The 15,116-nt window shown below is 37.4% G+C and overlaps 1 protein-coding gene across 1 annotated transcript; it reads right to left on the bottom strand.

Moving 5' to 3' along the window:
• Positions 1-1,350: 1,350 nt before the first annotated feature.
• Positions 1,351-10,575, bottom strand: LOC137039736 (zinc finger protein 585A-like). The gene is made up of 5 exons (XM_067415012.1): positions 10,554-10,575; positions 8,636-8,806; positions 6,129-7,437; positions 3,979-4,262; positions 1,351-2,879 (listed from the first exon to the last, which is right to left on the bottom strand). The coding sequence occupies exons 2-5, from the start codon at positions 8,688-8,690 to the stop codon at positions 1,474-1,476; spliced, it is 3,054 nt and encodes a 1,017-aa protein (XP_067271113.1). The 5' UTR covers positions 8,691-8,806; positions 10,554-10,575; the 3' UTR covers positions 1,351-1,473.
• Positions 10,576-15,116: the final 4,541 nt, after the last annotated feature.

Here is a 15,116-nt window from a genome sequence, read left to right as displayed (position 1 = left end):
TGCCCCACTTTTCCTGCTTCTAACTCATTAACTTTAAGAACAAAATGTTCACGTGCTGCCAAGCCAATGCAGGTAAGTAAATATTTTATTTATTTGTGAATTTAATTTAATTTAGTTACATTTATTTGTGGATTATAATTCAATTATTTGGAATCATGGAACAATTTTATCTCCATATAAGTTACTGTTATATTGTAAGACCAGATCTGCCCAAATCAAAATGAATTGAAATACAATATATATATATAATCGATGTTTCACTTGATCTTCGACCACGAGAACTTAAAGGTAGGGTAAGTGTTATTTCAAAACCGTTTTAGAAAAAGGACACGGGCCGAGTGGAATAACAAACTTGTAGCCAATCAGCAGGTAAGGGGCGTGTCTACTAATGATAAGAAGAGCGCTCGCTCTTGCTCTGTCTGTGCACGTCATTATTCAAAACACACGAGTCACACATGACGGACATTAGGCGAGAACTAGCCTGAAATATGCTGCTTGACTATGCTCGTGTGTCATGTTCGCTTGTTAGTCCATTTGCGATCGTATTGTGGCTCACTTCAGCGATGATAAAGGCCCGTGATGCTCCACACAGTATGGAGCATCTAAATCTCCTCACCGTGTGCTTCAAGCATCAGCTCACACAATGTCTCCGACAAATAAGATACTATACTCCTAATAGATCTTTGTTTACTCTTTTCATGATCTATATAACCCTTATCCGGTCATAATTGTAATATGTCGTTAACTGGACTGTCGTGCTTGTGTTCTATCGAGTTGTTCATGAGAACAGTTTGATCGCTATCTCTAATCTTGGCATAATTGTAATATGCCGTTAGTTGGACTGTCGGCTCGTGCTACAGAGTTGTTCATGAGAACAGTTTGTGATTTTGTGATCGCTATGACTCTAATCTTGTCATAATTGTAATATGTCATTAGCTGGACTGTGTGCTTATGTACTATCGAGTTGTTCATGAGAACGGTTTGTGTTTTGTGATCGCTATGACTCTAATCTGGTCATAACTGTAATGTCGTTAGATGGACTGCCGACTCGTGTACAATCGAGTTGTTCATGAGAACGGTTTGTGCGTGTTTTTGTGATTGCTGTAACTCTAATCTCGTCATAATTGTAATATGTTCGTTAGTTGGACTGTCTTGCTTGTGTACTATTGAGTTGTTCACAAGAACGGTTTGTGTTTTTGAGATAGAAGGGATGGCTTTTTCATTGAATATTCGACCTGGATTAGATACACAGAGATTCTGCCATAGCCGTTGATGCCTCTGGGTTACGTATGTGTGGGGCGGCGCTATCAAAATAGGGGCGAGACCCTTTTGGGGGTAGGGGCGTGTTTGTTTTGGTGATTTGAAATACCAACAACAGTTACCAGATAGCACTTACCCCACCTTTAATAAAACTAGACAAGACTAATAATTTAAAAGTCTGCAGCACATTTTACATACTCATCTAAACGTCGCTCACAGCAGCGTGGGCAGTGCCTCAATGTTCGCTAACAGTAAAGCACATCTGTTTTTAATATGACGCGATAGAGAACCTGATTGAGTAAAACTCTTCCCACATTGATCACATGTGTACGGCTTCTCTCCAGTATGGATCTTCTCATGTCTTTTCAGAGCTCCTGACTGCCTGAATCTTCTGTCACAGTGTGAACACTTGAAAGGTTTTTCTCCAGTGTGAATTCTCTGGTGCTGTTTCAATAGGGCATCTGTAATAAAGGTCTTCCCACAATCAAAGCACATATGATCCTTCAAACCGCTGTGTCTTTTCTGATGTATTTTTAAAGACCCAGACTGACTAAAGCTCTTTCCACACACAGAACACACGTGAGGCTTCTCCTTTGTGTGAACTTTCAGATGGACCTTCAGGGATGATGGTGAATAACATGATTTGCCACACTGATCACAGTTATACGGTCTTTCTCCAGAGTGAGAATGCAGATGTAATTTAAGAGTGTATGCGTGTGTGAAACTCTTCCCACACTGATTACATGTGTGCGGCTTCACTCCAGTGTGAATTCTCATGTGATCATTAAGGGTTCCTTTATCTTTAAAACTATTCCCACATTGATCACATGTATACGGCTTCTCTCCGGTGTGGACCCTCTCATGTGTTTTCATATTTCCCGACACACTGAATGTCTTGTCACAGTGTGAACACTTGTAAGGTTTTTCTCCAGTGTGAGTTCTCTGGTGCTGTTTCAATTGGGCAGCTGTAACAAAGGTCTTCCCACAATCAAAGCACACATTATCCTTCACGCCACTGTGTATTTTCTGGTGTATTCTAAAATAACTCAGCTGGGAAAAACTCTTTCCACACAAAGAACACTTGTGAGGCTTCCCCGTCAAATGAATTTTCTGGTGGTTCTTCAGGTATTCTGCCCTAAGAAAATTTTTACCACACTGATCACAGTTAAATGGTCTTTCTCTAGAGTGAGAGCACAGACATACTTTAATTTTCCCACATTGACTACATGGACGCGTCTTCTCTCCAGTGTGGATCAACTCATGTCTTTTCACATGTCCTGACCGCCTGAATCTCTTTTCACAGTGTGAACACTTGTAAGGTTTTTCTCCAGTGTGAATTATCTGGTGCCGTTTCAACACCTCAGCTGTGGCGAAATGATTCCCACACAGATCACATGTGAATGGCTTCTCTCCGGTATGAATTCTCATGTGACGTTTAAGACGTTGTTTGTATGGGAATCTTTTCCCACACTGAGGGCAGGATATAGGTTTGATGACTTTTCTCTGTGCACATTTACTTTCCGTCTGTGAGCAACTCAAAGATTTTTCTTCAGTTTTCACATGATGTTTCTCCTCAATTTCCGTCAGTTCTACGCCTCTTTCATTCTCTTCTATCGCATCTAAAATAAAAGAAATAGACAAAAAAAAATCAAAGACAGAAATGTGAAGGTGAAAGACATTTTCTATAATTGCTGTACAAAATCATAATTGGTCTGATGAGTTTTTAAAATAATTGAATAATGTGCACGCTGATCCTGTCAAAACCTAGCAATTACCCTGATTTTTAATTGCAAATTAGTGTCAAAATTAAATATATCTCATTAGCATACACATCACCTATTAATCATTAATGAATATATGCACAGAGAGGAATATCTAAAAAAAAATAAAAATAAAAAATAAAACATACCATATGTTGGAAAAACAAAAAAACCTTCACACCAAGAATTATTGTACATGTAGTCTAAATATAGAGTTTAAAAAAAAATTATATTTCTAAATGTAAAATAATAGCAGCAGCGTCCACACCACAACTATGATGATAACGAGTAACGACACAGGAAAAATATCTAAATGAAATGGCTTTCAGAATGAACTTTTTTTTGTTAATTTATTGTATGTTTCTATTTCTAGCTGCCCAGGGACTACGGGTGGAAAATAGCAATTTGCTAAAACCCGGTGCAATGCATCTCTCCTTGTTATAAACAAGGCTAATGTTTTTATTGTGCACTGTCCCAGTCTCAAATAAAAGTAATAATAATAATAACTTTTTCAGGTCATAAACGATTAAAACATTGACAACCTATCAGAATTCACCAGACTTTAAATAGCTCAAGAATTTAAATGGAAAGATAATGTAACTGCAGCCAACGCTTGTAATAAACATGATAATTTTATCTTGAATTGGTGTAAATTTGCTAATGTAATTATAGGAGCTATTCTGTCATTATTTATACAACCTCATACTTGCCAACATGTACAAATGTGTAATTATGTGAATAATTCAAGTCAGTTTCATTTTTTTAAGTCAATCCCTTTACTACATTTCATAACAGACATCCTACAACTCAGCGAGGTTATTCCCATTAATTTCCATATAAAAGTATATTTACATTTACTTAATTATGCAACTAACTTACAATCTGCTGTACTGCTTTAAGTTTTAAAACGTTGATGTTTCACGGCATCGTTAAAGAAGAGTCAAGAATAAACACCAACCTCTCTGTTCTTCAGGGTCTTCTTGCTTCACTCTGACAGGTTTTGAATCACTCCTGTTCTCACTGTAATCTTCAGTTAACTCCATCTTTACATATTGGTGTTCTGCCCGATGGTCTGAATGCATGGCTTTATTTGTAAATTGTGGTCGGTTATAAAAAAACTGATTCGTGATGCTTGCATATATTTTTGTTTTGAAGCAGCAGTTCGGAGCGCATCTCTTCTTCTGATGTTTTTTGGCGTTTTGGTAAATAAATGTAAAGATGCGCATTTCCGCCACCCACTGCCTGTAGTGTGAAGCGCACATAGTTTAACAACGCAATAGGTGAAAGAAAAAAGGAGAAAACAACCTAAGTAATTGTTTCTGCTATTGATAATTCCTCAAAAATATCAGGGAAACACTGCACGGGTGGCATGAGGCAGCAAAATTGCCAAATGACTTAATACAAAAAAATCTAGACTGCTTAACAGAGTGATTGCTATTAACCAGCATAACAAATGTTTCAGCAGAGAATCACCTACGGCATCTTTAGGCTGGACAATGGCACTATTTTCTTCTAGATCTGCTGTATATCTGAAACTTTGTTGCACTATTTTCATGTTTTCACTGTAAAGATGCTTTGAAACAATCTGTATTGTAAAAATAAATAAAGGTGACTTGACCCCACGATAAAAAGCTGTTGATAAAATGTCTAACAAGTTTAGCTAAGGAATACTTGGTGAACAAATATAACATTTAATAAAGTGAAAACAAATGAGATATTTCTGTCTTTATTGACTTAAATGGTGTTTAATTAGAAGCACCAAGATGCAAAGCTACATGATAGTTTCTCAACAGTCACACTTGGTAAATACATGTTCAATAAACTACTTATTTTCATTAAATAAAGGAAAAGAAAAAGAGTTTGCATGCATTATATGAACAAAAAGAAAGTACAAAAATCAATGTATAATGATTCAATTTATATCATAAAGCTGATGATATGTAGGAATAAAACATCTTATTGTACTTATCAGAGAAAGTTTGAGTAAATCTTAGGCCCCGTCCACACGGAGACACGTTTAGATATACGTATAAATGTTGTACCCTATCAGCGTTTCGTCCACACGGATCCGGCGTTTTGGAAGCATGAATCCGATATTTTCTGAACCCGGGTCCCAGATTGGCTAAATCTGAAAACGACAATCTTCCGTTTTCGTGTGTGTACAGCGAATCCGTATATTTTCTGAAACGTTGATGTCAAGCACGGTGAAAGTGTTAAGGGATACAACTACGGGCACTGGGCATGCGCACATCAATATCGCATCATTCAATTAACGTATCTACATTATTGAAAGGGTTGGGGTAGGTGTAATGTTAATAAAACACATCTGTTAAGTAGCAAATGTATTTATTGTTATTTAATCGTGAGATTTTGCCTCATCTCCTACCACTGCTATACCCCTTCTAAGCCACAACTCTTTTTCTCCATTTTTAGTGTATTTCTGTGGCAGAATTACAGCGCCACACACTGGCCTGGCATATATACTACATCATTTTGAGACAGTTTCGGTGATCTAGTGTGGACGCAGATATTTCTGGAAACGAGGGGGGAAAAGATCGGATTGGGAAAGCTTGGGCTTCATGTGGACGGGGTCTTAATCTCAAACTTGAAACCATTTGGTCTTAAAAAAATGAAATGTTTACTACGAAAATCTTTTTCGATCACTCGTTTCAACTAGTTAGTACAGGAATTTGTGGAAGAAGCCATTCTTATTGCCCGAGATTGTGTTACATTTGAACTTAAAAAAGTTCTGGATCTGAAAAGGAAATATGATTTCAGATATTATGACATGAAGGACAGTGAAATGGATTCTCTTCAGAGTGGATGCTCTTATGCGTTTTAATTTGTCCTAACGGACTGAATGGCAGTATGAACACTTGACAGGTTTTTCTCCAGTGTGAATTCTCTGGTGATGTTTGTCAGCTATATCAAATGTCTTTTTCGCACTTCCTTCACACTAGTATGCGTTTTCTGGTGTAATTTAAAAGCCCTCACTCGTGTTAAACTTTTTTCATATGCAGAACATGTGTAAGGACTCCCCTCTGTAAGAACATTCTTGGGCTTTGAGTCTCCAGAATGAGTACATGCATGTCATTTCAATGCTTCAACACTTCTGAAGTTCTTCCTACATTGATTGCATGCGTATCCGCATCCTCTCCGGTGTGGGTTATCATGTGATCAGTAAGGGTTACTTTTTGTGTGCAGCTTATTTTCAAATGCAGATTCAGTTCATCCTCTGTAGAATAGGCATTTCCACACACATAGCACACATGATTCTTCACTTCACTGTGTCTTTTTTCGTGAAATTTTAAAAGACTCAGCGAAGAATAACTCTTTCCACACAAAGAACACATGTGAGGTTTTACCTCTGAATGAACGTTCAGGTGCTTCTGAAGGGTATAAGCCCAAAGAAAGGTTTTACCACACTCATTACAGTTAAATGGTTTTTCTCCAGAACGACAACGCCGATGTTCTCTAAAAGATTTTACCAATCTGAAACTCTTCCCGCACTGATCACATGTGTGTGGTTTCTCTCCAGTGTGGATTGTTATGTGATTATTAAGGGATGATTTGTGTATGAAACTCTTCCCGCACTGATCACACGAGTGCGGTTTCTCTCCGGTGTGGATTTTCACGTGTCTCTTAAGCTGTCCTTTTTGTGTGAAACTCTTCCCGCACTGATCACACGCGTACGGCTTTTCTCCGGTGTGGATTTTCATGTGTTTCTTAAGCTGTTGTTTTAGTGGAAAACACATTAAGCACTGATCACATGTGTGCGGTTTCCCTTCAGTGTGGATTTTCATGTGATAATTAAGGGTTGGTTTGTGTGTGAAACTCCTCCCGCACTGATCGCATGAGTGCGCTTTCTCTGCGGTGTGGATTTTAAGGTGTCTCTTAAGCAGTCCTTCTTGTCTGAAACTCTTCCCGCACTGATCACATGTGTGCGGTTTCTCTCCGGTGTGGATTATAATGTGTCTCTTAAGCTGTTGTTTTAGTGGAAAACACTTCCCGCACTGATCACACGTGTGCGGTTTCTCTCCTGTGTGAATTGTCATGTGATTATTAAGGGTTGTTCTTTGTGCGAAACTCTTTCCGCACTGATCACACGCATATGGTTTCTCTCCGGTGTGGATTTTCTTGTGATTATTAAGGGTTCCTTTATCATTAAAACTCTTCCCACACTGATCACATGTGTATGGCTCCACTCCAGTGTGAATTCTCAAGTGACGTTTAAGACTTTGTTTGTATGGGAAGCTTTTTCCACACTGAGGGCAAGTGAAATTTTGGATGGCTATTCTCAGTACAAGTTTACTTTCTGTCTGTGAGCAGATGGATTGACAAGATTTTTCTTCAGTTTTGACATGATGTTTCTCCTCCACTTCACTCAGTTTTTCTTCCTTAATCTCGTCCATCGGGTCTAAAATTAAATTTAAAAAGGTTTTATTATTTTCAATAAACAATTTAAAAAGAAACGTGAAGGGATAGGACAACTTCTCTGCTACTAAAACCATTAGCTCTAAAAACATGGTCTCATTTGAAAGCAGACACTGCAGTTTATTAGCCTAGAAATAGACGCACCCTAGCGGCAGCAAATCTAATCTGCCCGCGAGTGTCATATAGCAACTCTCAATACCCTTCTGAGCTGTAATCGCCCAACTCTTGTCTGGCCAATCACATCGTGTATAGAGTCGGTGGGCGTGGCCATAATGACGATGGCCGAGTTGCGTTTGCGTGCTTCTAGTAAACACAGAAACTGGCGAACGGCGGTCTTTCGAATCAGCTTTGACCGTGACTCTGGAAGACTTGGAGTTAAGCTTTTCTCTGAGAGAAAAACAAAGAACGGCACTGAAGTCATTCTTAAAAAGGGAAGATGTGTTCGCAGTTTAGCCGACCGGATACGGTGAATGTTTAATCTATCAACGAGCTCTGCTTCACCTTCGTTGCTCTGGTTGGTGTAGCGCTATCCTATCGCGTGCAGAGGGAGTTTGAAAGACAACCGTTTATCCCGCCCCTCGGATTGAGCCCTGTCAATGGTGAGTTTCAAGACCAAACATCTTGATGTGGGTCTGGCTTGTCAGGCTAGCAATTACACTCTTTAAATTTAATGTTAAAGTGTTGCATTGCTCATGTTCTATTTTGTAATGTTAATATAAAACATACACTATCAGAATAAGAAGAATGCATTTTATGGGTGGAATGTTCCGTCCCTTATGAAAATGAACCATGGTTTATTTTTTACTACATGACTGTATTTGTAGATTTCCATGGTTACCGCTACAAGTAAACATTTGAACCATGTGTAATTGGCCAGCAGACCTCAGTGTATTGTGATGGCCATGTTTCATGTTGGTCAGGGTTGAAAACGTCTTAATTTTAGTAACACTATTGCAAAATTTCTTAACATAATATAAAGGAAATGTGAATAAACAGCTCTTAATCTTCCTCCTAAAAGCCCCTCTCACTGGATATTTGTTGAAAACATAAAATACAGGGAATAAATGCAACTTTGAAGCTCTATTTTGTATCTAGTTACATTATGTGTTACTGCAATTTCACAGCTCTTATGACTTTTCTATTCACAACCACTAAACAAAGAATCAAAAATAAACACCAACCTATTTGTTCTTCAGCATCTTCCAATTTGATCTTGCAGGATTCTGGATCACTCATGTTCTCACTATTCTTTCACAAACTTTTCTTCACTTGTAGACTGATGGGAATGTTCCAGCATTTATCGGTGAACTGCTGTGGGAGGAGCGTCACTGATGGTGGTTGGTGGAGCAGATCTGTAGAAAGCAGAAATAAAATGCATGTTGTCACTCATCCACACATTATAAGCATGTATATATCCATTTATCAAAATGTAAGGTTACTAAATTTGTTTTATTAAAAACACTATTTCTGTTTTGTCTCTGTATACTTTTAACATTCTTTAACATGGACCAATGGTGAAAGACTATATAATTGGTCTATAACAGTCTGTGATGAAACAAAAAATAGCCACTTATCCACTGTTGGGCCATTGCTAGCCTCAGACCACTCTGCATTTCCAACGTCGGGCTAAAAGCTAGTAAGAGCTTCACTAAACCCGCCCGCAACAAACCCAATCATTTCATCAACAAATGGAAGTTTTATCAGAAAACAAATCACAAAGAAATGACTGGAAACTACTGAGAACGCAAAACGAACATAATTAAAGCAACCTTTTGCTGGCATTTTTGTTACTTAAAGGTTTAAAACCCAAGCATCAATGTTTTACCACACTTATACAATAATAAGGGATACGTTGACCATAGTGGATTTATTTGTGTCAAGATTGCACATTAGTCCCACAGAAATATAGTGGTATTTACCAGTATTTCACATAAGAAAAAGGACACGCGTACTTATTCAGTCACTTCAGTTTCTGTTTATCTGTAGTCACACAGGACAGTATATTAACCTTTAGAAAGAATGATAATTTCTATTAACTTTCCACTAAAACTAGGACATGATGAGCTTTAACAAAACACTCTCTCCAGAGACAGTCCCAATACAGTTATATTATCCGTCAGAGAATCAGAGGAAGCTCCTGAGAAAAATTAAGTAGCTTTATTTGCACACATCATTTAATGTTTTCAACTTTAACCCCATATAAGCTTGTTCAGAGATTTTCAGGTGACAAACATAATGTTTTATCAAAATCAAAATGATGCCTCTCTCATTAAACTTCATTTAAATAAACACATTTTCTATTTCTTTGATCTCAGCCATTTGAAAAATGCCCATGTCAAATATCTATGGCCTCCCTTTATGTCTGTTTTGCAAATATTTAAGCAATGAGAGGTATTAAAAGAGCGTGTGATGGAACTCCATTGCCTCCTTATATTGTCAAACTTCATACTTCCGCCTATTAATGAAGTGCTAAGCAGTTTGGAGTGTCTCATTTATGTAATGGTAACTAACTGGTTCTTTAAATAAGTTCAAAGTTTTCTTTAATTATGAAACTCTTTTAAATATCACCAGATTTTCAGAATATTTAACTGAAAATAATACAAAAGCATGATTCAATTTAAAAGAACATTAAAAGGAACCATGGACACCAGATTTATTTATACAAAAAAAAAAAAAACTCTTATTAAAACCAAAATGATACGTCTCTCCCTGTGTATAAGCTGTTATGGGTAAAATAATGCCTCTGAGCATGGAGTAACGTTACGTTAAGCTATGTGGCACGTCCATTTAGTGAATTTGGATATCAAAATTATTTCCGAAATTCCCAGTGGTAAACACGACATTAGAGGGCGTTCATACGCAATGTATTTACTTGGTAAACACTATTTTGGATTAGATACTCATGTGAAACTGGATTTGTTTTGCTTTGTGGCAATGCGATCACAACGTTTTAAACCGTTAATTCAGTGAGCAGACGCCAGGAAAAAGCACAATGTACACATTTCATCATGTACCCGATGAAAACATGACAGTAATGACGCTTAAACTGTAAAGTGTATTTAATGGTAAACATACGAAACTGTAAACTGCTCAACTCACCTCAGAAGAGACTCGTCTCTGGGTTGCGTCCGAAATCGCGTACTTCCATACTATATAGTATGCGAAAAACAGTACGCGAGCAGAGTAGTATGTCCGAATTCATAGAATTCGAAAAACAGTATGCGAAAAGTACCCGGATGGCATACTACTTCCGGCGAGATTATGAAGTGCGCATACGATGGACACTTTACTATCCCATGATGCCACGGGAGAGAGGAGCTGGCGTTATATTTGAAAATGGCGGAAAACGGAGATGCAGCTGTTTTCAAGTGTAAGTACTTTAGAAACAACTTTTTGTTTATTTGTGGTTAAATTGTATTTGTTTAACATCATATAAGTAAACGACTGTCTTGTTAGAAGTTTATATGATGTAAAGTAAGGGTGTCCTTTTCCAGCCAATTCAGAAAAATTATAGTTTTATCATTATTAGTAGACTAATGTAAATCAGCTACCGATAGCACTGTTTTCACAAAACAAAGACGTTCGTTGTTTAGCAGTTTAATGAGATAATTACACAACTTCAGTAAATTAAAACGATGTATTTCTCCTTTACCAGTGTTGATATTATCAAAACTTTGTTGGTTACACAGCAAACTGCTGTTAACAAGTTTAAATTACCTCAGCTTGTCCATGTACCGTTAGCATTAATAGACTGACCATGGTTCATCACATGTTAATCTCTGTGTTGATTTTGCAGGGGCTGATGAACACCCACCCGTGTTTTAACCAAGAAGTGAGAGAAAGAAAAGATTCCTTCGGCTACTAGAAATAATTGCTAAACAATGATGTTAATAAAGAAATCAAATGATACAGTGTCTCTTTTCATTTGTTTGTAAATTCACCGTCATGCTGTTTAGCAAGTTATATTACAAAACACTTAATTCCTAGGGCTTTACAGTAGCTAGCTTGTCAGTGGTAAATTGCTAATATATGGCCTTGAGTATTTTTTTTAAAGCGTTCTGTATGTGTTGCTGGTTTTTGAAACAAGCTAATTGCGCGTTTATCTGACAAATATGCTGTCTAACTCTGAATACGAGTGCTGCACTGTAGAGAAAAACACACACTCCAGACACCATTAAAATGTATTTGCTTTATTTTTGTGTATAACTTTCAAATGGATACGTAGGATACAAAGCTTAAAATAAAATCACATAATTTTGCCGTACAGAGCGTAAAACACCACCAAAAGGAAAGGTATTAAAATGTTTTTTATTATAGTGTCATCACGAGGAAAGAAGTTTAACTTCAGCAGCTTCGGTAAGTAACTTTCACAGGTTTCAAAAAGATCTAAAAGGACTTTGATAACTAGTAATCTCATTTATAGGGCATCACTTTAAAATAGTTCAATAACGTTAAAGTTATATGTTTCTTTTAAAGCGTGTACAAGATGAAGACTTTACGATCTCGGTAATTTTTGGATTTACTCTTGAAGTAAATAGTTTGTAAAACATGAAGCTCAAATATGTGATATGTAACTATAATTTCAAATGTTTGGCACACAAATTCACACTCAGCCTTAGCCATTGGGCCAGTGGTTAGTGGGTGTCGCCTCTAGGGACCACTGTAGTTCCATTAATAGAGAGACGCACACACATTTGTTTCTGAGGTAATATTTAAAAGCTAAATACATTATAATACTTGCATTATTTGAGAAATACCGCACAAGCTCTGGACGTAGGCGTGACCTGCGAGGAGCTGACCGACGCCTCCTCTGGATTGTGAGCTCGAACGTAAAAAACGCAGATAAAAGCGAAGCAGATCTAAAAACATCGCTGGCGAATGTGTGCAGTCGGTGAAATGGGCTCTTTAAATCTCCGCGCTGTCATGACGGCGTCTATCACGTGACAATTCCATCATGGCGCATGTAGTACGTCCGACTCCATTCATACTACCCGTATTCATACTATATAGAACGTACTTTTTTAACGGTCGCGAAGTACGTTCTAATTCAAATGTAGTACCTACTCACATAGTACGCGATTTCGGACGCACCCCTGGTCTCGTCTTGGGCATGCGTCGATTACGTCATCATTACGAGACGAAAACATTTTCGAAAAAAAAACACAGTGCGAAAAAGGATAGAAAGGGAAGGATTAAAAAAAAAAAAAAAAAAACACGCTGCGTTTGAAATATTCCCTATGCCGTGTTCACTGTTCTCTACTCCATTAGCACGGGTGCCCTGTCCGGTCCAAACACTTGCCATCTTTGCCATTTTTTTTTTTTTTAATGCATTCAAAAATCGATGTCTTTGACCAAAGTTCCTTTTCTAATGTAGTGTTTTTTTCCTTTCCAAATAAAATTAAAATTGGCTTGGTTTATAGCTTTTATTACACTATTAGAAAATGAAATTGAGTAAGCAGGGTAGATAAATCTAGAAATTAGAATTTAGCACTTTGGGATTGTTTTTAACTATGAAAAGGGCTTTACAAATAAAATATATTATTATTATTATTATTATTAAATGCACTCCAATTTTGTGAGAAAAATTCAGCCAATAATAGAGACATCTCTTTGAGCCAACAAATTCAAATAAGTTTCGCACTTTTCTAAATTATTCCAAATGTTAAGATTATTAAGTGATGTGTTATTCTTTGTAATGTGAATCACTGAGTATTTAACAGTATCTTTTATAGGAATATTATAAAAAAAAATAAACAGAGAAGGAATATGAATTAGTAATAATTCACATTTTTTAATATTTAGTTTTAAGCCAGATGCCCTCCATCTTTGCAGTGCACTTGCCCAGTTACCTGACGTATTTCCTATATTTGGCCAAGTGTTCTAGTCGGCAAACTTTGGATTATCCGATTTAAAAAAAAAAAAATTGCTTTCTGCAATATGTGGGTAAAATGGCCATATGTGTTTTCCTATTCTATGCAACTAATTTGCATATGAATATTTTTGGAGCGTAATGAAAAAAGAAGTGTAATAATGGGAGTAATAGTTGCAACATTAATAATAACATTTTTTTAATAGGAATATTGATTTTCATTTCCCAATTCCCAAAATGCCTGATAAACATGCTTTAGGTCCTGGTGTCCTCTAGTGGTCATGATCTCAAGGGTTTGTAATAGAAAGTCATTTTCTATACGGGTTGATTTATAACAAACAATTTTTAAAAAATGTCAGATTTAAATGATAATTCCAAAATATATTTCCATAAGAGTGCTAAATTGTATCATTCAGTTGTTGTCCCGGTGAAACTTCAAGACTCTTTACAGGAAATCCAGACTTAATTACCGCAGCACCGACAGCCTGCACCGTGATAACAAGGCATGATGAATCCATTCTGTTTACGCCAAATTCTGACTTTACCATCTGAATGTCTCAACAGAAATCGAGATTCATCAGACCAGGCAACATTTTTGACAGTCTTCAACTGTCCAATTTTGGTGAGCTTGTGCAAATTGTAGCCTCTTTTTCCTATTTGTAGTGGAGATGAGTGGTACCCGGTGGGGTCTTCTGCTGTTCTAGTCCATCATGCCTTGTTACCACTGTTCAGGATGGTGGTGGTGGTGTAATGGTGTGGGGGATGTTTTCTTGGCACACTTTAGGGCCCTTAGTGCCAATTGGGCATCATTTAAATGCCACGACCTACCTGAGCATTGTTTCTGACCATGTCCATCCCTTTATGACCACCATCCTCTGATGGCTACTTCCAGCAGGATAATGCACCATGTCACAAAGATTGAATCATTTCAAATTGGTTTCTTGAACATGACTGAGTTGACTGTACTAAAATGGCTCCCACAGTCACCAGATCTCAACCCAATAGAGCATCTTTGGGATGTGGTGGAACGGGAGCTTTGTGCCCTGGATGTGCATCCCACAAATCTCCATCAACTGCAAGATGCTATCCTATCAATATGGGCCAACATTTCTGAAGAATACTTTCAGTACCTTGTTGACTCAATGCCACATAGAATTAAGGCAGTTCTGAAGGCAAAAGGGGATCAAACACTGTATTAGTAGGGTGTTGCTAATAATCCTTTAGGTGAGTGTATAAATGCACTTCTCACTAGACTCATTTTATTTGAAAAGAGACATGTCCATTGTATAGATATAGACTACATTAGCTGTTGTGCTTGGCGTATAAGGGCCTTCCCTAAGGGCACCAGTCCTGGAACAGGATTTCTACTGGCCCTCCCAACCACACACAAAAGCGACCTGTCACTCGTCATCCCAGAATGAGCAAAAATGCAATGAGCAGTACTGGAAACCCAGTTTACAGTGGAAACACATTTATGAATAATCTTTTTACAGCCTAAACGTGAACTCAAAATCAAATGTATATTAAAGAAAACCTCCTTTGAATGTTGTACTTAAGTCCAGATGAAATGTGACATGCAATTATTTTTTGCAGACCATTTTCCAGTTGTGTCTGTTAAAGGGTTAAATAACTATGAAGACAGACACATCATATTCCAAGATGACAATGTCAAGATTCATCAGCTCAAACTGTGAATGTTTGTGAGGGAACATGAAGGATCATTCTCACATGAATTGGAGACCAGAATCCAGGGGCTGTATTCACAAAACATCTTAAGGCTAAAAGTGACGCCA

Source organism: Pseudorasbora parva, chromosome 14 (genome assembly GCF_024679245.1).
Source record: "Pseudorasbora parva isolate DD20220531a chromosome 14, ASM2467924v1, whole genome shotgun sequence".
Classification (NCBI taxonomy): domain Eukaryota; kingdom Metazoa; phylum Chordata; class Actinopteri; order Cypriniformes; family Gobionidae; genus Pseudorasbora; species Pseudorasbora parva.
The sequence above is the reverse complement of the archived record's forward strand: the minus strand, read 5'-3'. Positions and strand labels throughout refer to the sequence as shown.